Source organism: Coffea arabica, chromosome 11c, assembly GCF_036785885.1.
Source record: "Coffea arabica cultivar ET-39 chromosome 11c, Coffea Arabica ET-39 HiFi, whole genome shotgun sequence".
Lineage (NCBI taxonomy): Eukaryota > Viridiplantae > Streptophyta > Magnoliopsida > Gentianales > Rubiaceae > Coffea > Coffea arabica.
In genome coordinates, this window is record NC_092330.1 from 99,265 (window position 1) to 125,351 (window position 26,087).

The window sequence follows — 26,087 nt, forward strand, 5'->3', positions numbered from 1 at the left end:
GAACAATCTAGGACGAGACGCAAGATTGCTCACAACCCTTGCAAAGGCAAGTAAAAAGGCTCGACTCTCTCTTAACAAGAAGAACCGAAATTAACCAAACTTTATTAATCCAACTTGTGTCCAAAACCCTTATAATGCAAGCCATTTTATAGGTTAGAGGTTACTAAAACCCTACGGAAACCCTAAAAGAGCAGTCGGCCATCTTGGTATCAAGACGGGCTGGCCCATGCTTCTACTACGTAGTTAATCCAACCCTAAGCAACATTAAGGCCTAAAGAACCTACTCAGCCCAATCACTTGGAGGCCCGCTTGACTCTCCAAGGACTTGCATCATGGTGTAGATGATTTGCTTGTATCCTTCTCGGCCTTCAATATCCCTATGGACTCCTTGTTGGTCTTGGACCATTCGAACAAGGCCTTGGAGGGATTCCTTGAAGAACTAGGCTCGTACACGTGTGACTAGGCCCAATGGAACTCAGACCAGCTCATTGGGTCGGCCCAATCACTTAGAGGCCCAATCACGTTTGCCCAAGGATCTAGCGAGGTGGTCCAACGCTTGGATTCCGGAACCTGGAATCAAGCGGGACGATTAGATTTAATTAAAGGCGTTAGAACGATGACTCCATAGAGGTGATTACTCGAATGGATAGGTCGATACAACAATATAGGACGAGACGCAATATTGCTTACAACCCTTGCCAAAGCAAGTGAAAAAGCTCGAATATCTCTTAACAAGAAGAATCGACATTAATCAAATTGTATTGATCCAACTTGTGTCCAAAATCCTTGCAAAGCAAGCCCTTTTATAGGCTAGAGGTTTCTAAAACCCTAATGGAACAGTCGGCCATCTTGGTGTCTAGATTGGCCGACCCATGCTTCTATTACGAAGTTAATCTAACCCTAAGCAACATTAAGGCCTAAAGACCCAACCCGGCCCAATCACTTGGAGGCCCGATTGACTCTCCATGGGCTTGGATCATGGTGTAGATGTTTTGCTTGTCTCCTTCTAGGCCTTCAATATCCCTGTGGACTCCATGTTGGTTTTGGACCATTTGAACAAGGACTTGGAGGGATTTCTTTAAGAGCTTGGCTTGTGCATGTGTGACTAGGCCCAATGGAACTCGGACCGGATCATTTCGTGGGCCATTGCACACATCACTGATACGGTCCTTGATCAACTCGTTACGAGACACATAGCACGTTTGCTCAAATTTCTAGCGAGGTAGTCCAACGCTTGGATTGCGGAACCTAGAAACAAACGGACGACACGATTTGATTATAGTGGGTAGAACGACGACTCCACAGTGGTGATTACTCTAATAGATACGTCGATAGAACAATCTAGGACGAGACGCAAGATTGCTCACAACCCTTGCAAAGGCAAGTAAAAAGGCTCCACTCTCTCTTAACAAGAAGAACCGAAATTAACCAAACTTTATTAATCCAACTTGTGTCCAAAACCCTTATAATGCAAGCCATTATATAGGTTAGAGGTTACTAAAATCCTACGAAAACCCTAAAAGAGCAGTCGGCCATCTTAGTATCAAGACGGGCCGGCCCATGCTTCTACTACGTAGTTAATCCAACCCTAAGCAACATTAACGCCTAAAGAACCTACTCGGCCCAATGACTTGGAGGCCCGCTTGACTCTCCAAGGACTTGGATCATGGTGTAGATGATTTGCTTGTATCCTTCTCGGCCTTCAATATCCCTATGGACTCCTTGTTGGTCTTGGACCATTCGAACAAGGCCTTGGAGAGATTCCTTGAAGAACTAGGCTCGTACACGTGTGACTGGGCCCAATGGAACTCGGACCAGCTCATTGGGTGGGCCCCGATCCACGCACACGTCACTGATACGGTGCTCGATCAACTCATTTGGAGACACGTAGCACGTTTGCCCAAGGAGCGAGGTGGTCCAACGCTTGGATTGCGGAACCAGGAATCAAGCGGGACGATAAGATTTAATTATAGGTGTTAGAACGATGACTCTACAGAGGTGATTACTCGAATGGATAGGTCGGTAGAACAATCTAAGATGGGACGCAATATTGCTTTCAACCCCTGCCAAAACTAGTGAAAAGGCTCCAATATCTCTTAACAAGAAAAATCGACATTAATCAAATTGTATTGATCCAACTTGTGTCCAAAACCCTTGCAAAGCAAGCCCTTTTATAGGCTAGAGGTTTCTAAAATCCTAAAGGAGCAGTCGGCCATCTTGGTGTCTAGATTGGCCGGCCCATGCTTCTATTACGCAGTTAATCTTACACTAAGCAACATTAAGGCCTAAAGCCCCAACTCGGCCCAATCACTTTGAGGCCCGCTTGACTCTCCATGGGCTTGGATCATGGTGTAGATGTTTTGCTTGTCTCCTTCTAGGCCTTCAATATCCCTATGGACTCCATGTTGGTTTTGGACCATTTGAACAAGGCCTTGGAGGGATTTCTTTAAGAGCTTGGCTCGTGCATGTGTGACTAGGCCCAATGGAACTCGGACCGGATCATTTCGTGGGCCATGATCCATGCACACATCACTGATACGGTCCTTGATCAACTCGTTACGAGACACATAGCACGTTTGCTCAAGTATGTAGCGAGGTGGTCCAACGCTTGGATTACTGAACCTAGAATCAAACAGATGACACGATTTGATTATACGAGGTAGAACGACGAATCCACAGTGGTGATTACTCTAATAGATATGTCGGTAGAACAATCTAGGACGGGACGCTAGATTGCTCACAACCTTGGTAATGGATATAAAGTAGTCTTCGAACACATTAAAGGTAAAGATAATAATTTAGCAGATTTTTTATCACGACTTTTTAACAATTCTTCTGATCTCTTAGCAGATGGCATATAACTTCCAGAAAGTCAAAATTGGCCAGTGGGAACTTACAAAGTACCCTAAAGGTACAAGTCTACATTTCCATAGCCAAGAGGAAGGTAATTTAGAAGACATCCAGCAGGATATCTTAAATAACCTCTGGAATAGCAGAAATAGCACTGATAAAGTTAGAAATCTTAATATCTTAGCATTTTATTTTAGTAATCTTCCAAAACAAAGTTTTTCATATTATGTAGTGGTAAAAGGAAAAATACCTGGAATCTATTCTAAATGGATTTCCGTTATAGAACAAATAAATCATTTTCATAATCCTTTATGGAAAGCATTTCATAGCATACATGAAGCATTAGAATTTGCTAGGCATAATATAGGAACAACATTTTATGTAGATCCTAAGGCTAGCATGGACAGCATGAGGGCTCCAGTATATCAAAATACAGATGCCCCTAGTAGCAGTAGAAATTATCAATATGCATTAGAAAAAGATAACACAAATAGAATAGAATTTTGTAGACATTGTAAGAGCATGGAGCAAGCTATTAGAAGTTTAAATTTAAAGTGTAGAAATTTTGAAGAAGAAGATCTTTCTCAAAAAGAAAAGATAAAATCTTTAACTGAACAACTGAAAGAAATGTATAAGATCTCAGGCTCACAAGGAGATACTATTCTCTCACAAATTTCTGAAATTGGGGAGCTCAAAGGAAGGCTGTCTCATACAGCATCTCAAATGGCCAGTTCTTCATCCGGCCCAATAAAACAGACAATTTTTATAAAAGAAAAGCCCATTTCAGAAAGACCATTTGAATTTCTTAAGCCCAGAATATCCTTTAAACCATATCACCTACTTAATTTCCTCCCTTTACATATCCAAGAAATTATTAGCCAAAAAGCCCAAGCCCAATATTATTCAAAATTAATGGCAGTCCAACAATACTTTTATGAAATAGCAAAAGACCCAATTAGAAATACAGCAGCCATTAGACTACATCCATCTTTCTTCATTAACCCAGAAAAACATTGCCCAAACAATCCAGAAGCCTGTGACCACCAGAAAATAAATAGCCATTGTATACATACACTCAGTCATTTTTTCCTCAGAGCAACTATTATCTTATCAAAATATTCATCCCCAAAGATACTAAGAGTGAATGGGGAACGAGTTATTTTAACACCACAATTTCTTATGGATGCCGGATTCCTGGAAAAAATTATTGTTACAAATCCAGAAGATACTCATTGTCTTGGAACTCATCTCGGATACTTCATCAGAAAAATGTTAGACTATGGACAGTGGGCAACTGTACATATCAAATCCGCGCCAGCAGAATGGATAGGACTTTTTGATATAGAACCAGCAATACATAGAATGATGATTACAGTTAGCAATATACCACCAGCAAGGAGAACGACAGAAGAACTAGAAAAAATCAGCAGCAGTCTAGTGGAATGTCCATTAGAATTAAAAGAACAATTGATAAATGCTAAAATGATCCAATTAGCTTACAGACATTTCATAGATCAATGGGAAAATGGGATTAGATTAGTATATGAAAATAAGATACAAAAGATATATGTCCCATATAGGTTTAAGTTAGAAAAAGATTTCACTATAAGCACCAATTATCCAGAAGTTTTTGAAAAATATTTAGAAGGATATTATATGAGCTCAGGAGCAAGGCATTTGGATATCGAAGCAGATGAAGAATATAATGATGATCATTATTGGGAAACAATGGGACCAGAAGAAATGAGCAACATCGAGAATATGATGGAAGGATAATTCTTCGGCCATCTTGTCCAAAGCTATAATAGATCGGTCATAAAAGCTTTTATTGTATAGTTTGGCCAAATTACTTTTTGTATAGGACGGCCATAGAGCTTTTAGCCTTTATTCGCTGACAGCCACATTGTATAGATAGGCAATATTGATTTGATGTTTTTACGGATTTCAGTAGGTTTTAAGTCCGTAAAAGTTAACATGTCATATCCACGGACTTTTAGTCAAAAATTTTAAGTCCGCACAGTTTACACAAGAAGTCTATAAAGGCATACGTCCCAAACCAATGTTGGGTACGATGCACTTACATCCTGTAAATTAAAGCATCCAATAAAAACTCCAATTTCATACGTTCTTTAGCAGTTTTTCAAGTCTTTAGCTCTCTCATATTTCTAAGCATAAGACGAAAGAGAAATAAGAAAGTAGAGATTTAGGCAGCCAACCCTAGATTAGATCCAAACCACCGGAAACTCTGAAAAAGATACCTTGTTTTTAGGAGTCTAAAAGACCAAAAGACGGTGTAGTACCCATTAAAGCCTTTCAGTTGCAAAGCAGGCATCAGGGGAAGATCCGGTGAGGCACAACTCCTAAGCACAAGATTCCCATTTTCACAGCATCAGAAGGAAAATTTGGATTTAAAGCAAGGAAGGTAAAATCTCAGTTATCTTTCTTAAAGTATCTAGTAGTCATCAATTTCTTAAATTCCAGTTAATCATCCTGATATTTTATATGAATTTTGAACCGCCCTTTCAATTTACATCCACTCCAGAAAACGCATACAGATTAGCATTACAAAGCCTCAGACAACCAGATACCTATTATTATTTTGACAAAATTTTAGAGGAAATTGAAACAACAGACCAGTGTTTAGCACATATACAAATATAAGAAGCTAGATTATCTAAAGTAGCACACCACCATCCCGCATCATTTCTAAAAAATTTAAGACAAGCAAAAGTAGATTTACTTTGGCATAAATACTCTGAATTAAAATCAATAGAAAGACAAAAATTAGAAGAACAAGAAAAATATAAAAATAAAAGGAATTTTTGTAATAAAGTTTGTAGAACATCTGATTAACATTTGACTAATCACGTAAAACTTTAATTAGAACCGTAAAAGATGGTTAAAGGTCCTTTTCACCATAATACTAGAAGAAAATGTTCATTGTATTTGGTGTTGTTTCCATGTCCATTTTATTTTTCCTATATCCAAATTTGGTTTAGCTGCAAAATGAACTAGTTAACCTTTTGTCCGAGCATCAGCAATTGTGCATTGGTCGAGATGAATTTTACTTCACTCAAATTATATGTATTCTTCTAGCAAGTGTTGCCTTAGCTATTCAAGATTTAAAAATTGACCAGGCTAATCCACATACCTGCATTTTGGATCCTAAGTTGCTTGATTAATACTTACACATGTAGTTCCCGACAATGTAGAGTCTAAAACGTCTCTGTCCAATTAAAGGCATCATAATAGGTTTGCTGGTTGGTTAAAGGTTTTACTATCAGCCATTCGTCACTAACATCTCTTTTTTGCTGCCCTTTTTGTCTTTAAAGCAGCCAGTTGGTGCGTGACTGTTAGGTCCGCCATTTTTTGTCGCTGCCACGTTTATATGCCACATAAACGCCGTCGAGTATGTAAGAGCAGCGGTACGACCTTCGTCCATATATGATTTTGGTTTTGGTTGCTATTATTTTCAATTTCTATACATTCGTTAATGATCTCATAATCTGTTCAGCTAAAAATTCTTAGCTTGGGATTGCTATACTGCTTTGAATGCCTATTTGTGTTTATTTGTTAAACCAAATAAGGAAGCATTTTTTATATTTTTCTTTCATGCAGTCCAACAAGCACATTCCGAGAGCGGTTCAAACGATTTGGGTGCTTGCGCGAGAAATTACTTCGTAAAGGTATGGAAGTAGTTCCTACTTTGAAGTTCCAGCACTCACTTTGAATTTTCTGTTTCCTTGTGCAATCTAAATGTTATTTACTATGAACTTTTTTGGTTTATTGCATTAGATGAATGATGATTCTGAAGTAGCCGATTGGAAAAATCACCCTACACTTGAGGCAGTTTTCGTTGCAACACTTGTGGAGTGGCATAGGAATGGTGCTTGGGACAAGCACCAAAAGGGCAGGTCAAACTGGCACCATCTTACCCTACACATGAACGACAAGTGCCACGTCAATTTGAGGTGGGAGCAATATCGTTCAAAGTTCTATAGGATGGAATCCGAGTGGAAGTGTTTCGTCCGCTTATCGGGGATGTCCCAGACAACGGCAGAGACGGGAGTTGGCTTTAATTCGGAGCTCCTCTGCTTTCAGGCTACAAAGGAAAAATGGAGCGCTCTAAAGCGGGTAAAATTCTTCTATGTCTCTATTAATTGTATCCCAAATTGCCCTTAACCTTTGATAGATATATTTCCCTGTGTGTTTGGTGAGAGACAATGGAATATTGAGCCCTTTCATTGATAGAGGATCCCTGAAATTATGACTTATGTAGCAGTTGCTGTGACAAGTTTTATGTGTTTCACTTTTGCTGCACTGGGTTGGGAAGCATAGATGGGTACTTTGATTTTATACTTGCTATGTTTGGAGGCTGCCTTATTAATCATTGATTGCGACTGCCCCTAAATGTGACAGTGGAGGAGGGGAGAAATTCCTATGTATCAATTAGGTTGTTACAATAATAATTTAAGGTGGCCGTATTATGCTTGATTGGTGGCCTACATTTCTAGCCTACATTTCTTTAATATGCTAAATCACATTTTTGTCTCCAACGAGCACTGCTAATTTAACTGTTAGCTTGGAGCTGTTTACTTAAAGAAAGCTTAGTTGACTGCATCAGATTAATGAATAGAAGATTTTAATCTAATTCATTATACACATGTAAAGATTAAGCACTATAATTACTATCTAATAGATAATCAGAAAAAATTTGATTCTTAAAAAGTTCCTTTATTAACTAGTATATCTTTTTGGCTAAAACACTCGCATTAATTAGGACTATAATTTTGTATATTCCTAAATATGAACTCTGACTAATTGTGGAGGGGCTGTTGCTACCTAGGATAAAAAGTACCATTGCTGTTGCTTAAACAAAACTTAAAAAGGGGTAAGATTGAGTAGTTTGTATGTACATTGTGAGTAAGCCAATATGGCCTGTCTCATATGTAAGGAGAGAAAAGAGGTTTATATCTTTTTTTTTGGTATATCTGGCTGCTTTATGGCCCGAAAGAGTTTGTCTTTTTTCTGGCTTTTCTGACTTTTGGACCTTTCTAACGTTTCATAGGGTATTTCTGTTGAGTACATTGATTACTATGTTAAGAATTCATGGTTTTGACAGCTTTGGTGCTGTGACTGGTAGTATTCAATCTGTTACACATACTGGCCTATATTTCTTTCGTTACTGGCCTTATCATGGCTGATTGCTGGCCTGATCATGTGTATAATAGCTATTTGAAGTACCAGCTTAGTAGTACACAGCAAGAATGCTTTTTATATAAACTGTATCAGCTTGTCTAGTTGAACCAGTTGCCATTTCACATACCTTGCAGGAAAACAAATTTTATGCACGGTTCAAAGAAGGCCGCAGCTGCGATTGCTTCTATGAATTGGGAGAAATTCTTGAGAGCCGAACAGCCACCGGAAAGCATGCCCAATCCTCTGCTCAGAGTGACGTCCACCACTCTCCTTGGTCTGCCGAAAAGACCACCGGGGCTGCATCAAGGCGAAAGGGGAAGGCAAAGGTTGACGGACCGACCTCAGACTTCTGGGGGGAGGATGTGTATATTCCAGTTCGGGATGAAGAAGTTGAATTTGTTGCTAGTAGGCCAGGTAAGCGCCCGGTATCGAGTCGTGGGACATCATCTTTCGATGGATCAAGGAGCACTAAGTCTTAGAAGACCGGGGAAGCTCTCCGAGACGCAGCAACGAACATTGGTAAGCTGTCTCAGATCAAAATTGATGAAAACACCCGACGAAATGAGTGGTGCGTAGCTGCGCTAAGAGTTTGGGACAAATCATACCCAAAACATGAGCCCGTTGAACTGTGGTCCCAAAAGCGTCTTGCGTGCATGAAAGAGTTTAAAAATAGTGAGAGGTGGCGCCACATGTTTCTGCAGTCGGATGAAGGTTTCCAGTATTGGTATGCTGATACCATTCTTGATCCGAAATAGCTGCTGCATAGGCAGCTTTAGACTGAATTTCCTTGCTTGATATTTCAGTAAATTTGGCTGGGTTATATAACTGTGTCCTGGAGGACAAATTTTGGATTGCTATTGTGCACAAAAAAAAAATCTCAGTCTTGCGGATAGTACATGTAATTTGCTTCCATTTGACATAAACTTGCACTATGTCTGTATTTGAGACTTTGCATCCTGCGGCTGTATGAACATTCTGCTATTGATGTACTATCTTTTTATAGTTCAATGCTTATTACTACTCCCATTACACTGATTTGCTAGTGAGTGGGGTATTTTCTTCATTTATATGGTTACTTGGATAATATTAATCCAATTATATTAGCTATATACTGTATTAGAGTGTTTTCTTTACATAGGGAGGCTAGAATGTGCTATTATATATGACAAGCATGGACCACTGACACCCACACAAGACATCTGATATTTTTTCCAGTAGCAAAAGTTATGACTACTATTTTCATTGGGAAATAACACATGCTAGCCTACGTCGGTACCTCCTGGCTAAGGTGTGCATATGACTACTAGTATGCTAGATTCTTTTTCTTTTTTGATTGTGGGTTATATAGTGGCTACTTTGGCCGCTAGCTACTTTGTAGGAATTGCACATGGGTATTTGGACGTTTCCAAGATATCCGTATATAGTGGCTACTTTGGCCGCTAGCTACTTTGTAGGAATTGCACATGGGTATTTGGACGTTTCCGGGATATCCGGGATACTGTCCTTCCTATATTCAATGGCCCTTTAAGTTCTTATCACTACTGTTTTCGCGTGCTTATTTGTCCGAGCATCAGTGATCTATCAATCAGAAACAGGTGCCGACACGCAATCCACTATTTGGTTGCAGCTTTATTTATGTAACCAGTCGTGACCATTCAAAGTATGTCAACATGTCTATGTCGGTAGGTGAAATTGGTTGGGTTCCCCGAGACCACTATCAGTATTTCTATAAAGCCATAAGTTTATAGCAGTGTGTACATGAATCCCATATCCAGCTACTAACATCAGAAATCCAGCAGCGTGGTAGCCATAAGAATTCCTGGTTCTTCGATAGCCAACCAGGCTCCCGAAACAGGCTCTTGCCATAGCCTAGTACAGGTGATGAATTTCTATTCATAAATATCTGTCATATTGCTAATTTTTCTATCCAGTATATATATATATATGTGTGTGTGTGAATATATATATATATATATATATATATATATATATATATATATATAGTGTTCATGCAACCAAATTAGCTAAGGAGTCGAGTTACAAACTCCAGGCAAACCATATATATTGCCAGCGGTATATTAGCTACGGTATATTACTATAAAAATTACTTTTGTTTTTTCTTGGTATTACAAAGTATTGGCTAAGGTGTATATTCTCTTAGGTAAGGTATATTAGCTAAGCTATTAAAAATATTAGCCAACATATATTACTAAAAAATTTAGGCTTTTGGTTAGGTTTATTGTTAAAAAATGATTAGTTTAGGTATATAAGCTCACAGTGATTTACTATAAAAATTACTTTTGGATATTATTACTATTAAAATTTATTAGTTAAGGTATATTAGCTACGATTTATTACTATAAAAATTACTTTTCTATATTTTGTACTGTTAAAAATATTAGCTAAGGCCTTATTAGCTAAGGTATATTAGTATAAAAATTACTTTTCATTGAGTGAGTATTAAAAAATATTAGACAAGGTATATTAGCTACGGTATATTACCTTAGCTATTAAAAATATTAGCTAAGGTATATTACTATACAAATTGTTGGATATTTTGTACTGTTAAAAAATATTAGCTACGGTTTATTACTAAAAATTACTTTTGGTTATTTTTACTATTAACAAAGACAAATTATATATCACCTGCAAAAGAGGATAAAACTTTTCAAAGCATGCCTTCACAACCTCCGGACCAACAATACCACCAACCATGACAGCCATGGGATTTACAACAGCTCGAGCACCAAGAGGCAGTTCATGCAAAAGTTTTGGGTTGATATCTTCTACTTTACAATCCCCTAGTGCTTCATTTAAGTCTCTGGCAATTGATATAAGTATATTAGCATCCTTATTTGAACCTGCAACACAGAGGCAGCCCATTTTAGCCACGTACTTGTCTTGTGCTATAAAGGCCAAATGCAGAAGACGCGGGCCAACCCAATTGTCTAGCACTTTTGGTTAGTTTTATTATTACAAAATTATTAGATAAGATCTATTAGCTAAGCCATTAAAAATATTTGCTGGGATATATTACTATAAAAATTGCTTTTGATTTTTTTTTTTACTATTACAAAATATTACCACCGGGCATTACTTTGTCTAAGCTAAGGTATATTAGCTAAATCTATTTAAACATTCAGCTAAACTAGATAAATTTATTAGCTAAGGTACATTAGCTAAGCAACTGGTGTATTACTATATTCTACAGGCCCAGTTATATATGTGACTTTGGAGTCATCCGTTTAATATATTAGCTAAAGTTTCATTTTGAGCCATGGTGTACCAAGTTTCATAGGCGGCCAAAAATAGAAGTATGGATAATAGTTGGAATACCTGGGGATCGTCTTCGAATAATGTTGATGATGATGACGATGACTGGGAACTAATCCAATGGGCAATGGTTATTCTATTCAACCCTGTGTCTGAACGTCTAGCAGGATATATATTGCCTCTACCATGCAGAAACAGCATGCTAAGTGGCCGTGCGTATGTGCAAGAAGTAATTGATGGCCATCCTGCAAGAGTACTTGAGAACTGTAGAATAACGGTGGATTCTTTCATGCGCTTATGTGACATTCTTGTGAGTGGGGGATATGTACCACAAAATTCCCAGAAAAGAGTGCTCATAGAGGAAGCAGTGTGCATGACATTAGTCATGTTGAGTCACAATCATCGAATGCGCTGCCTCGCCGAACGATTCCAACATTCCCCGGAAACCATCTGCAAGAACATTCATGAGGTGTTGCGGGGGCTTTGTGAGTTGGGAAAAATTCTCATAAAGCCGAGAGGACAAAACGAGATTCATCCAAAGATTTACACCGATAGGCGATTTGCCCAATGGTTTACGGTAAAGTTTTGTGAGAAAAAATTTATGCTTTTTATATAAAGTATTACTTACCCTTTTGTACCAACACTCAAGCATCAATATTCAATAATCATGTCCAACTTTACTATTTACTAACTAGCATATCAAATCTACTAGAATGCTGTAGGTGCATTAGATGGTACACATATTCCAGCACATCCGCCACCTGGACAGCAAGCAGCGTATACGAATAGACATGGGCAAGCAACTCAAAATGTACTAGCCATTTGCGATTTTGATATGCGATTTTCATATATTTATGCTGGTTGGGAAGGAAGCGCCCATGATGCACGCGTCTTGGACGGAGCACTAACAGGACCTGCACATTTTTCGATGCTCCCTTCAGGTGCACGACAATATTTTGTTGTCAAATTTTTGTCCAATTATATGTTTTCATAGTATGTGAGTGTAGTATGTGAGTGTATGAGTGGGGGGGGGGAAAGAAGTAGTAGTGTATTTTGACTTATATTTGACCTTCATTCCACTTTGTATGTAGGAAAATACTACCTTGTGGACTCGACATACAGAAATATTCCTGGATTTCTTGCACCTTATCGTGGAACACCTCGACAAAATGCTCAGGGCCGACGTGGCTCTTCCTCCCCTAAGCAACTTTTCAATACTCGTCACTCATCACTTAGAAATGTAATTGAGAGATGCTTTGGGGTGCTTAAAAGGAGATTCACTATCCTACGCGGTCCTGTACCTAATTTTTATATGAGTACACAAATAAATGTGGTGATAGCTTGTTGTACTCTACACAATTTCATACGAGATGAATTGCCAGATGATGACATATTCAATGATCATGATCAGGAGATGGATATCGAAGGAGAAGGTGGGGTCCCACCTATGCCAGAAATTCAACCCTTAAGTGCCTCACAACAAGAGGTCAATGAATGGCATGAAATGAGAGATGAAATGGCAAATGGAATGTGGAATGCATATCGGAGTGCGAGACGAAGGTGAGGGATTTGTAGTGAATGACTGCTGTGTGTTAATACTAGTGTGATGCGAATAAGGTTAATCCAAGTATTGTAGCAAAAATGGGCAAATTCCCACAGTTTGCTTGTTTTCGTCTGTATGTTTCCTAATTCCTCTATGCTTGCTTCACAACTGAGTGGCCAAGGTTGTTTGTATTGAAAGTATTGTATTCTATATTAAATTTGGTATATCGTAATTTTATGAAGAACTATTTAGCCCCTGCAAAATAAATGCACATAGTGTCAACCGAGTGGTTCAAAGAGGTTGCAATTTGAGGTGAATAATGTGATATAACCAAAAAAAGCTGTGGTTAAAAAAAATTTAATACTTGCAAGAATACAATATACTATCCAAACACGAATCCTATATTGTATTCTCATTAAATCGACTATCCATACGAGATTCAGTTATTCTTATTCGGTCAAAGTCTTTGACCGAATAACCACAAATTATTTAATAGAATACTCATAATCCATACACAACCAACATTTATCAAAATCTTTTGTCAGCCTCCAAATGTCCAACTGAATTATAGCTATGCTGGCCTCTTCCTCCATTGCATTGATTTTATCCACTACTAGTTTGCAGTCCGTTTCCAGCTCCACTTTCCTCCATCCCATTCGTTTAGCTATTACCATTGCCTCTCTTAGTGCCAGCGCTTCCTCCACTTGTGCCTCAGCACAACCTTCAGCTGGTCTCGCCCATGAGCCTATCAGTTCCCCTAAACCATTCCTTGCCACTATACCCCACCCTATTTTGTTATGTTTTGGTCTAGAGCTGCATCAGTGTTGATTTTGATCCAGTCTGTTTGAGGTTTCTCGCATCTCCTGCCCCTTTCCTTTCCTCCATCTGTCTGGTTTTCATGTTCTGATCCCCCTCCTTATGCCACATGATGCTCATTCCATTCCATCAGCGCCTTGTTAACCACCACTATAGGATCATTGCTCTTGTTGTTGAACTGTTTATCATTCCTAGATTTCCAAATCTGCCACAATATGTTTGCCGTGAGAGTTATGTGTTCCTTTCCCTTCTCCCTAGCCACAGCCCCTCTGAGTTCCTCCCACCAATGCCAAAAACTATTCCTAAACATCTCCAGTCCATCCCAAGTTAATGGAGCAACCTTTCAAATTGCTCTAGCATTGTTGCACAGAAATAACATATGCTCTAGTGTCTCAAGGTTGTCTCCACAGCACTTGCACACATGGTCCCCTTTGCCACACTTCTCTTTCACCACTATGTTAGTTGGTAGGATTCCTTGTAAGCATTTCAGATGAAGTGTTTTAGTTTATTCTGCATGTTTAGTCCCCATAGAAAACTCCAGTTCTGAGATTTACTCCTCTTGCTATTGCTTGGTTCTGGAGTTCTCCTGGAATGGCTATTTCCTTTCTTAATTTCCTTTATTAGTTTGTAACCAAACTTGACAGTGTATGCTCCTGAATTTGATTTTGCCCAATAGATCCTGTCTTTTACCTTTCCCAGACTCAATGGTATCTTCAGTATCTGTATTCTGTCCTTCTCCTTAAACTCCTGCATCAACACCTCTCTATTCTATTCTCCATCCTTAATCAGCTCACTTACCCTCTGAATCTTACTGTCTAAATTCTTCTGAGATCTTATTTTCCCATCCTCTATCCCTGGCAGCCACCTATCCTCCCAGATTTTAATTGATTCACCATCTCCCACCCTTTTCCTTAGTCCTTCTTCCATAACTCCTTTTGCACTTAGTAGGCTCTTCCAGCACCATGAGTCTATTCCTCTTAGTTGTGCTTCCCATATTGATTTCCCAGCAAAGTATCTGGCTTTCATCACTCTACTCATCAGCAAGCTTGGTTGCATCAAAATCCTCCATAGTTGTTTTCCCAATAATGCCAAATTAAAGTCCTGTAGATCCCTGAATCCCAAACCACCTTCAGATTTAATATCAGTCATTCTACTCCATTTAATCCAGTGGATTTTCCTTTCATTCTCCCTTTGTCTCCACCAGAACTTAGCCATCTTTGAACATATACTTTTACACAATGTCTTTGGGAGCCTGCAACAAGACATAACATATGCTGGGAGAGCTAGGATGACAGTCTTCAATAGAATCTCCTTCCCTGCTTGACTCAGAAGTTTTTTCTTCCAGCCTCCAAGTCTGTTTACTGTTTTCTGTCGAATGAAACCAAATAATTGTCTCTTTGATCTCCCTATGACCAGAGGGAGTTCAAGGTATTTGCTCTGGTGGACCTGTTTCATGCCTTCCAGCTCTTTAAGCACCTCTTCTTTTTGCCTTCCTTTGACATTTTTACTAAAGAAGATGGATGACTTATCCTTGTTTATCAACTAACCTGATGCTCTTTCATAGTCTTCCAACACCCTCATAAGCTGTACAGCTTTCTCAGCCTTAGGTATGCAGAAGATTAGTGAATCATCTGCAAAGAAAAGGTGAGACAGACTAGGAGCTTCCTTAGCAATCTTTATGCCAGACATGCTACCCTGTCTATTAGCTTTCCTTAATAGAGCAGAAAATCCTTCTGCACAAACCAGGAATAAGTATGGAGATAAAGGATCCCCCTGCCTTAAGTCTCTAGAAGGCTTGATAAACCCCCTTTTCTCCCCATTAACATTGATGGAATATGTGACACTGGTTATGCACTCTAAAATCTACTGGATCCATTTTGGGTAGAACCCCATTTTTTGCATGATTTTTACCAGGAACACCCATTCTACCCTATCATAAGCCTTAGACATATCTAGCTTAATAGCCATATAACCATCCTTTCCAGTTCTTTTATTATTCAGGAAGTGAATACTCTCATGCGCAACTAGGACATTGTCCAGAATCTGCCTACCAGGCACAAATGCAGACTGTGAAGGACTAATGCAACAGTCTAGTACAGTTTTAAACCTGTTGGCTAAAACTTTTGAAATGATCTTATAAATGACATTACATAGGCTTATGGGCCTAAATTCTGTGATCAGAGTTCGGGAGTCAGATTTGGGAATTAGGCTGATCAGGGTCTCATTTATGGATTTCAGAATATAGCCAGAGTGAAAAAAACTATGAACTGCATTAGTAACATCACTTTTAATAACATGCCAGAATTTTTGAAAAAAGATAGGAGACATACCATCTGGTCCAGGAAACTTGTTTGAATGCATGGAATTCACTACATAACTGATTTCTTGATCTGAAACAGGCCTTGTCAACTTTCTGTTCATTTCAACAGTTATAGACTGTGAGATATCCTCTAAAATGTTATTGAAGTCAGTTGGATTATCAGACGTGAACAGATGCTGGAAATAGCCTACAATTTCTTCCTTATCTCCTCTTCATTGCTACACCACTCCCTATTTCTCTTTTTCAGCCCATTAATCCAGTTCTGTCTTTTCCTACTCATCAAACTAGCATGAAAGAAGCTTGTGTTTTTTGTCTCTCTCCTTTAGCCATTTGATCCTTGCCGTCTGACTCCAGTAGATCTCCTCCCTCTTGTAGGTCTCCACTAGCTTCATTTTTAATCTTATGATCTTTGTTCTATCCTCCCTACCTTGACTCTCCTTTATCTCTTTAATTTCCTTTTTGATCTGTTCTATTTGATTTTTTGAGTTTAGGTTCAACTTCTTGCTCCAATTCAACAGGTTTATTCGAACTTGCTTTATCTTGCTTTGCACCCTATACAACCTTGACCCCTGTTGATCCATCCCCCATGCTTCCTTGATCACCTCCCCAACACCCTCCTGCATAATCCATCTCTTATCAAAAGTAAACCTTTTTGTCCTTGGTGTTTCCACAGGGGTCAGATCTAGAACCAAAGCACAGTGGTCAGAAGCTTCTGTTTCTATATGAGTAACTCTAGCCTTTCCAAAATTTTCACACCATTGCTTAGTTCCCATTACTCTATCAATTCTTTCCTTAATCTCCCATTCCTTGTCCCAGTTGTTGCATCAGGTCCAAGGCATTCTCTCAAAACCAATGTCAATCAGTGCAGTCCTATTAATGAAACTATTAAAAGTCTCAAAATTGCTAGCAGGCATGATTCTACCTCCCCATTTTTCCCTACTAGAAGTGATATCATTCAGGTCTCCTATTAAAGCCCAACAGTCACCCCAAATCTACGTCATTCTCTTTAACACCTTCTATTGCTGTTCCCTAACTTCATCATCTGAACTGGCATAAGCACACACACACCACCAATCTCTACTGCCTTCTTGGTCCCCTATTAATAGCTCTATAGTAAAACTTGTGAATAAGATATTTTTCACCTGTATATCCCTTTTCCAGATAACAGCCAGACCCCCTGCAATACCCACAGGATCTACTACAAACAGGTCATCAAACTTCACCCACTGCTTAACAATATTCATAAAGCTCTTCTTCTTTTTTTGTCTCTGATAAGAATATCAGAGATGGGGAGTGGACTTTTACAAGTTCCTTAAGTTGGGGAACTATCAAGGGGCTCCCCACACCTCGACAATTCCACACCAAAACTCTCATTTGGATGTGGGAGCCCAATTAAGAGAGGGCTCCATCACCTCAGAAAGCATCAACACATCCTCTGTCCTCTTAATCAACCTGGCCTTCTTCTTACACTCTAACTCTCTCAGATTCCCTGCCTAATCACCATCACAGGCATCCTTTCTCCTTTTTCCTATTTCCAGACCATTCTGCATTGTTTCAATCTCAGCCAAAGGTTTCCTCTTACTCACCTCCTGCACCAGCCTCTTCCAAGTTTTACTGACCTTATATTTCCCTACACTGGTTTTGTTCACCTTACCTACTTGATTGAGTTCCTTCACTCTCTCTTCCCCCTCCTACGCCCTTCCCAGGCTGTTGTTGTTCTCACCATCAATCCACATATTGTCCTTACTACTTCCTCCCTCCTCCACACTCACCCCTTCTATTGCCTTAAGCATCAGCAGTTCTTCTCCCCTCTCCTTTTTTGTTATTTCCTTCACCTCTTCTTGCACATGAACTTCAGAACTGCACTCTTTCCCCCTTCCACATGCTTACTGACCCCCTCACCCTCCTGCCTCTTATCACACTCTCCCCCTTGTCCCCTCTTTGCTACTGTACCCTGATTCTCACTTCCCCAGATTGGGATGCCTGTCTTCCTTCTCCCCCTAAGGAACTCCTTTGTGTAGGTGAGTAACGGATACTGTTGATTCTCAGTTTCCTCATCCAGGTTTTGATCCCTGTGCCCTCCTCTCACTGGTATTTCTTGAGCCCCCTCACTTCTACCTTTCTTCCTTGGACTCCTAGGAAAGTTGGCTTTGAGCCAGTTACCATACTGATTCTCCCTTTCCATATTCATCCCTTTCCTAGTGCAAATTCTTTCATTATGTCCTACCATTCCACAACAGAAGCTAAAATCTGGACATTTTTCATATTTAAACTCAATCCATCTAGTTCCTCCATTATTTTTCACCATCGTTCCTCTAGGAAAAGGCTTTGTAAGATTCACTTCAGCTAGAATTTTGAGGTGTTTACCTTCCTTGCCTCTTTCTTGGGGAATAATGACCTCTCGGACCCCTGCAAATATTCCATCTATCTTGCGCCTAGCCTCCTTAGTAACCCAATGGAGAGGTAAATTCCAAATCTGAACCCATACTAAAGTCCTACTGAAAGCCAACTCCTCCTCCTCTAGATTTGCCTGCCATTCCAATAAAACCAGAGACTGACCGTCATAGATCCAAGGTCTTTTGCTAAGCACCAGCTCAATATCCTTCCTAGTTTCAAATACAAATTGAAACATATTAGCCTTGATCTCTGTAATTTTCACATTTCTCAGTTGAGGCCACATATTGTTAGCAAAACTCCTCACACCAGTAATGTTAGCTGTTTTTCCCCCCATACCTTCCCAATTAGACTTAATCTACACTCATTTATCCCCTTTTCCAATTCCTCCTTACCCAAACAAACTCCCTCCCTTTCACTCTCAGATAAGGTGAATTTCCTCAATACCTTCTTTATGTGTTCCATCCTCGCAAATCCTATAGTCTATACTGCCTTCAATTCCAGATTGTTGCAGCACCAGTTCAGTTCCGGGAATCGTTACCGTTTTCCAATTCTCTGAACGTCATCTCCTTGACCAAGTAGCTACGCCCCTAGATCGACGATCTAGGCAGAGCAACCTGAAAGAGCGCTAAACAAAACTAGACAAAAGCAGAAAAATAGAGAAAAAATGAGCAGCAAAACACTAAATGGCAAACTCGTATTGCACTTCCCGCCAAACTTGTTTGATGAATTATATGGCTATTAACTAAGAATGTTCTAGCTAATGTAAGGTAGATTGATGTTCTTAGCTGAGATGCTTAATTTGGAATGAATGCTAAATACGGAAAAAGTTTTCCTGAAGAAGATCTTTTATTTTGGGATTCGAAATTTGAAAGATTGTTAGAAAAGGGCACAACTCCCATGAGAGGGAGATTTCTCTCTCTAGAATAGAGAGAAAAAAGCTCTCATAGTGAGAGAATTGATTAGAAGATTTAATCTATAGTGGGTTAGAATACTTTAAGGATTGAAGTGAAGTAGATTTTATATTTTATGGATTAAATTATTTCATTTTGAAGTTTAGGGACCAAAATGAGAATTTAATATAGTTGACATGCATACATAGAAATTAAACCGATAAAGTTCGTACTTGATGAAATAGGGAGAAGGGTTTAGTACAATTAGATGGTAATTATACTTTTTCAAAAGGTATTTTATGTTTTTATAATCGTAATCGTATTAAATTATTGAATTGGTGTACAAGAGCAGAAATTATGCGTACAACAAAGATATATAAGTATACACTAAATTATGTAGAATGTATAACAGCCACACAATTGTACGAAAATCATACTTGTACTAAGCCCCTTCTCCAATGAAATGGTATGTATTGATTATTATTATTATCACTATTTTTGGGTTCCAAAAGGTCCGCACCAATGACAAAAGCAGCAAGCCATAAGTGATTGTCATGCATAGCCAGGTCCATTTTTCAACTTTTTTTTATTAACCAAAAACTTGAAAATCTTGAGGAAAGTTTGGATAGCAAATTTTTACAAATAATATTTTACTTGTATAATAAACACAATTTCTAAACCCTATTTTTATATTTTCAATCATCTTTTTATCTCACATTTATCACATCATAAAAATTGCTACGGTAATTGTTTCAAATAATATTTCAAATAACACTCTATCCAAACAGTCTTGGAAATGTTTTTCTGTGCAGAATTTTTTTCCTCGAAAGATGAGCTATAGAAAATGATGAAAATGCTGATAGTCAAATGACATTAAATCTTCCAAATAATTTGATCTATTGATAGAATTATCGTGGTAAAAGGTGTTTATGCCAAAGAAACAAATCATAAAAATAAAATGTATTCATGATTTTTTTCATTTTTCATTTTTTTCTTTTGGTAAGTTCTTAGACATTGTCATTTGATGTCTCAAAATTATCATTTTTTCCTATTGGTAAGTTCTTAGACATTGTCATTTGGTGAGTTTTAGAATTTAATCCTCAAACTTTTTTACTTAAATCAATTTCATCCTTCATTTTTTATTTTGATGTTTTTAGTCCTTCAACTTAAATTTAGTAGCCAATTTCATTCTTTGTGTCGGTACTACTTTTTGACACAAAAATCACCACCAAATTAAGCGCAATATAGGAACTACAAGTTAAAGGTCAAAACAAAAAATCAGAAAATGCTAAGAGTAAAGCTGAAAACATTTCACCTTCTTCAATAAGCAGCTACATCTCTGATTCTTCTTTTTCGGTTAGCTCCTACCAAACTTCCAAAAACCATGTCTTTTCTTTTTCTAAAAAAAAAAAAAACCCTTCATCAACATTGTTTTTGTACATCATCATATGTCTTGTAATTTTAGCCTACAATTAAGACTTATCAACATATAAAATTTTCTTGATAAAATCAAGAAAGTATTCAAATTAGCAAATGGATTAGCTGTTTTTTAAGCATTCCCTTATCGATAGCTACCTCATCATCGTTGCATCAAAGCTTGGAAAATAGCTTCCTTAAATCATCATTTTTAATTGCATTTTCACTTTGAACTTTAGGCTTACAATTCAGACTTTTGCTTCGACCTCTTTACATCCTTATCCATCCCCTCCTGATGCATAGCCCCTGTCAACAATTTAACTCCGATGCTAGTAGTAAATTTTGCTGGGGAAATGAGACTTGACGAGTGGGCTTGTATTGGGGTTTCAAAAAAATAAATGAATTAGCAGCTTTGAGTCAGGTTTTGGGAATTTGGGTTTGGAATTCCACTGGTGGGTTGGCTTTTGCAGTTTCGTGGGGCTTCGGCATCAGCCAGGGTGGAGAAGAAGAACAATTTGGTTTATTGCACCTTTTGTTTTACTCCCCAAATTAATGGAGAATTGGTTTTCTCCCCAATGTAACAAAAAATATTTTGCATTCATTGTTTTAAAAATGATCCCTATTTCATAATTCCTATATTGCCCTTAACTTGATGGTGATTTTTGTGCTGAAAGAGTTTTACTGGCGGTGACGCTGCAAAAGGATGAAATTAGTTACTAATTTTAGTTAAAGGACTAAAATTACCTAAATAAAAGAGGAAGGATCAAATTGCCTTAAGTTAAAAAGTTAAAGGACTAAATTGGCCATTTCCCCTTTACATTTTGTATGGCCGCTAGGAATATTTTAAACAAAAGTTTGGTTTCATCTTGTTGGAACCAAGTAATCAAGTAGTCATGATTGCAAACAAAGTGGACTTTTATTTATACTTGTTTGTAGGTTTTTTGTTGGTCCACATACGTCAGGAATTCAAATAAAAAAAAAAAATAAACCAAATGATTTTAACATAGAATTCTACTTTTATTTTAAAAGGTTTACCGGTTGTCATTTGGCCATCAAAATATTTGTTTCTTTCTTTCCTTTTTTTTTTTTGGTAAAAGCAAATAATCAATCAAGTGAGCCCTCAAAATTGGAAAGTTAGATTTAGTTTGATAAATGTCATTATTTACGATAAATGTCAAGCCCGAGCAAGAAGATATGTATGATAATGTTACCACATCTGTCAAACTTTCCATAAAACATATCTCTCACGAATAACATGCAGTTAACTTTCCAATACCGTATAGCTAACTTTTCCATATATCAGAGTCCTACTATAGTGTCGAAGTCACTGCATATCACTTATCAAATAAGCGATTTACCAAATAGGAAATATCAGTTTCATTTTGACATCTAAAAACTTGCCTGCACATTGATCCCAGGATTGGCACAATCTTCCTACTTCTCACTTTCCCACTCACACAATTGATGGGTGGTAAGAGAAGGGGAGATTGGGTGGGTAATAGAGGAGGGGAGGGGAGAAGAGGGGGGGGGGGGGGCTTGGGGAAATCATGGTTGGAAAGGGGTTCACATTTCAATTTTTAGATAGTGATTTTTTTAATACAGTATTCTCGAGAAGAAGGGTGAGGACCCATAAGAGGTACTAGGATTGATGGGAATGGGAACTATGTGACTTGGATGAGTTATAGGTATATTTTTGTGATTTTTTTTTGGTGATTTCAGCTGGAGGATATGACGTGGGATTGCATATTATTTAAACTACTTGCAACTTCCGAGTAGCTCGGTTAGTGACCCGATTCGAGTTTTGTAGAACTCAAAAAATTTCACAAAAAATATATAGGAGATATATTTTATAAAGGTTTTTTTAATAGATACTTTCAGAATACTTGTTTACACATATAGTATTCACCTAACTTATTATATATATATATATATATATATATATATATATATACTAACAATTATTATTCTCTCTTTCATTTTTATACTTTCCTTATTTAATTTTTCCTTCTCTCCCTTATATTTATTTACTTTCCTTAATTAATTTTATATTTTCAAAAATATAACATCTAAAATATATTTTAAGTCACCCGTTAGACAAACCATTTTATAAAACTAATGTGAGACAATTTACACATACATAAGTTTATTTAGGAGAAGGGGAATAATACCAATAATATATCATTAATCATACATAATAACAAGCTCTCAATGCCCCACTCTTCTCAACTGATACAATAATATGACTCCATATTTATATATTAGATAGACTTGATAAATAAGTTTTATATCATAAGAAATATCCTAATAAAATAGTAATTCCTAAACAACGAACATACCATAAATAATAATCCTTACTTGACTAAAACACTTCTAAATAATAATATGAAAATTTCTATTTTTGAGCCTTTATTTAATATGCCAACATCATTTTGGGCAGAGGTAGTTTCTTGTGCAATTTATCGGTTGAACAAGTGTTCAACTAGAAGTGTTCTTGGAAAAATTCCTGAAGAAGTTTGGATTGGTAAAGGACCATTTGTTATCCATCTCAGAGTTTTTTGGTTCCTTGCCTGTTCCCATGTTCCCGATCAAAAGTGCACATACCATATAACAAAAAAAAAAAAATTAAAAAGTACATATAAACAAATTTGCATATACAGACATAAATAAATAAATGTGTGCTTTGATGGTTAATTTCTTGGAAGCCTTGTTTCAAAAGTTTTTTTTACTGCAAATATTTATTTAAAAACCACTTTAGAATGTTTGTTCAAAATATCAAAGGTAGTAAAATTTCACATAATTTACACTTCGAACTCAAATTTTCTCCAAAACCATAATTCCATCTTTTGATTTGGCAAAAAAAAAAAAAATGCTTGAAAAAAGGAGAAAACAAATCATAAACAATGAAAAAGTTGAAACGTTGGACCACAAGGTTGAAAAAAGGCAAACTGCGGCCCAAGGCAAAGCCTTAGCTACAAGATGGAAGGAAGGGTGGTTGAATAAGAAATGAATGGGGCTACGGAAATGGATAGGAGAGAGGGCCATTAGCATATTAAGGACAAGAAAAATGGGCTTGCAAGGCAGGCGAAGGAGAAGAGTTGTCACAGGGGCAGTGGGGCTGCTGCATGAAGGGAGGGTGGTGTGGGAGACGATTAGTTATCTAATCTTTTGTTAATTTTACAGTGCGCTTCCGTGTCCATAGCCATCGTTACCCACTACAAAGCCATACAATTTTTTTTCTCCCCTTTTTTTGCAAAAAAGGAAAGGTACAAACTCAGAAAAATATATATACATTTGTCAGTCCTTGGCTGCCTTTGACAGTAACTCAAAATTCCTCTTTTTCACTTAACAATTTCATTTCGGTTCGCATCTTTATCTATTTATTGCACTTGCACCCCAAAAAAAAAAAAAAAAAAGAAGAAGAAAGAAAGAAAGAATAACTATAAAATAAAGGCCGAAGGCATGTCCAAAAGGTTTAGACAAAGAAATCTTGTTTGGAAAGACATGGAAGGGAGAAAATTCCCCCTTGTTTTTTTTTTTGCGTCACTCAGTTGTGGCAATTGGAAACACTGCTTCTACAAAGGGACGCATACATGAACTACAGCAGGCCTCTGAGCCAAGCAAGTGTAGGATGGAGTCAGAATTTAGGCAACTTTCGGCCCAAAGATGCTGTGCGGAGGCTAAGATGCGCGCTGAAATGCCTCTTACTGGAGAACTGGCAAAGGGGTTGGATCTTGCTGCTGTGGCTGATGGCCATGGCCGGACTGTTTACGTGGAAGTTCTTGTTAGGGTGGTGTTGTTAGAGCCCTAATGTTACGGTTTCATCAATGATTTGGTTGCGATTCTGTCAAAATTGAGTACTAATAAGTATAATAATTTTGTTGGAATCCAGTGATCAAGTCGACGTCAATTCTGGAAATTGGAAAGTTAAATTTAGTTGGTAAGATCAAATATTTGTTTCGATCAACTCATGAGCCCTCAAGATTAAATCTCAATTCTGGAAATGGAAAGTTAAATTTAGTTTGCAATCGACAGAGTGCAAAATTCAATTTATTTAAGGGATAATTTCAGAAATCTCCCCTGAGGTTTCTAACAATTTAACTGAGCTCCCCTGAGATTTGAAAAATTACACTTACCTCCCTTGATTTGATAGTTTTAGTAACAAAACCTTAAAATAATATTGACTTTGTCAAATTTTTAAGTGAATACCCAAAAATGCCCTTGTGTAATGAGTTTTAATTTACATCCCTTATACAATTATAAGATTATCTAGTATAATTATAAGGAAAAGGTGTCAAAATTTTCATGTTCATAACTACTATTTGATAAACAACTATAATCATAATAGAAAATTTATCACTATGATATGATGCTTTTGATGGTATTTTATTATGAATTTCGATTTATAAGATAAAAAAAAAATGTTGAAATAATTCATTTTGAGTTTATGAATTTTTGAGTAGTGGGATTATCATAATTTAGTCGTGATTTTGGGCCATTTCTTTTTTATTTATTGTTAATTTTAATACCAAAAAATAGAAAATGAAGATCAGCAAAAACATTGGATTGCATATAAAGTTAACTGATTAAAAAAATCACTTGTTCGACATTTGGTTATAATAGAAGCTAGAGGTAATAGTGGTAATTCTACAGTTTTATTGGCAAAAAATTTTAAAAAAATGAATAAGAAGGAACAAAATGAAAAAATAATTTTAAAAGTCATTCTAAATATAAGCATACCAAACAAGGAAATTTCATTAAAAGGGTAGTATTATCATTTTAAATGATGAGGGAGGTATGTAAAATTTTTAAAACCTCAAGGAAGCTAAATGAAATTGTTAAAAACCTCAAGGGAGGTTTCTGAAGTTATCCCTTTATTATTTAACAACATTCCCTGCAGTTGCGTTTATGTGGATGTTGCTTTTTGATAAATGGCATCAAGACCAGATCTCAGGAAAGAAGATGTACATGTGAGGAGTTTAAAAATATTACCACTTCAGCCTAAAACATATCTCTTGAAAAAGAAGAAGATATGCATGATAGAGTATATGAAAAGTTTTAAAAAATGTTACCACATCTGCCTGAAAACATATATCTTGAAAAAGAAGTAAATATGTAGTTAACTTTCCTATATAGGAGTCACAAAACATTACTGTTTCTTAAAAATAATTAACATATAGCTAACTTTCCATTTAGGAGTCCTGCTATAGACTTTTTTCCCCCCTATCAGGTGAAGGATGAGGATTTGAACCTACCACATCTAATCTATACTTATCAGATAAGCAATTCATATATACAATTCAACGCAACATAATTCAACGGGATATAGTACTATTTCCTAGTGGAACCGTGAGAACGTAAACAATTCATACACGTTTTTCTGGCT

At 37.3% G+C, this 26,087-nt stretch overlaps 2 protein-coding genes across 2 annotated transcripts; both read left to right on the forward strand.

The window, feature by feature from the left end:
* The first annotated feature begins 6,189 nt into the window (after window positions 1-6,189).
* LOC140016716 (uncharacterized) lies at window positions 6,190-9,112 on the forward strand. The gene is made up of 4 exons (XM_072070313.1): window positions 6,190-6,275; window positions 6,469-6,536; window positions 6,646-6,984; window positions 8,184-9,112. Exons 1-4 carry the CDS (start codon window positions 6,239-6,241, stop codon window positions 8,526-8,528), a joined length of 789 nt encoding a protein of 262 aa, XP_071926414.1. The 5' UTR covers window positions 6,190-6,238; the 3' UTR covers window positions 8,529-9,112.
* A 674-nt stretch (window positions 9,113-9,786) lies between these two features.
* On the forward strand, window positions 9,787-13,097 carry LOC113715716 (uncharacterized). The gene is made up of 4 exons (XM_027240006.2): window positions 9,787-9,927; window positions 11,261-11,899; window positions 12,035-12,263; window positions 12,414-13,097. Exons 2-4 carry the CDS (start codon window positions 11,366-11,368, stop codon window positions 12,884-12,886), a joined length of 1,236 nt encoding a protein of 411 aa, XP_027095807.1. The 5' UTR covers window positions 9,787-9,927; window positions 11,261-11,365; the 3' UTR covers window positions 12,887-13,097.
* The last annotated feature ends 12,990 nt before the right edge of the window (window positions 13,098-26,087 follow it).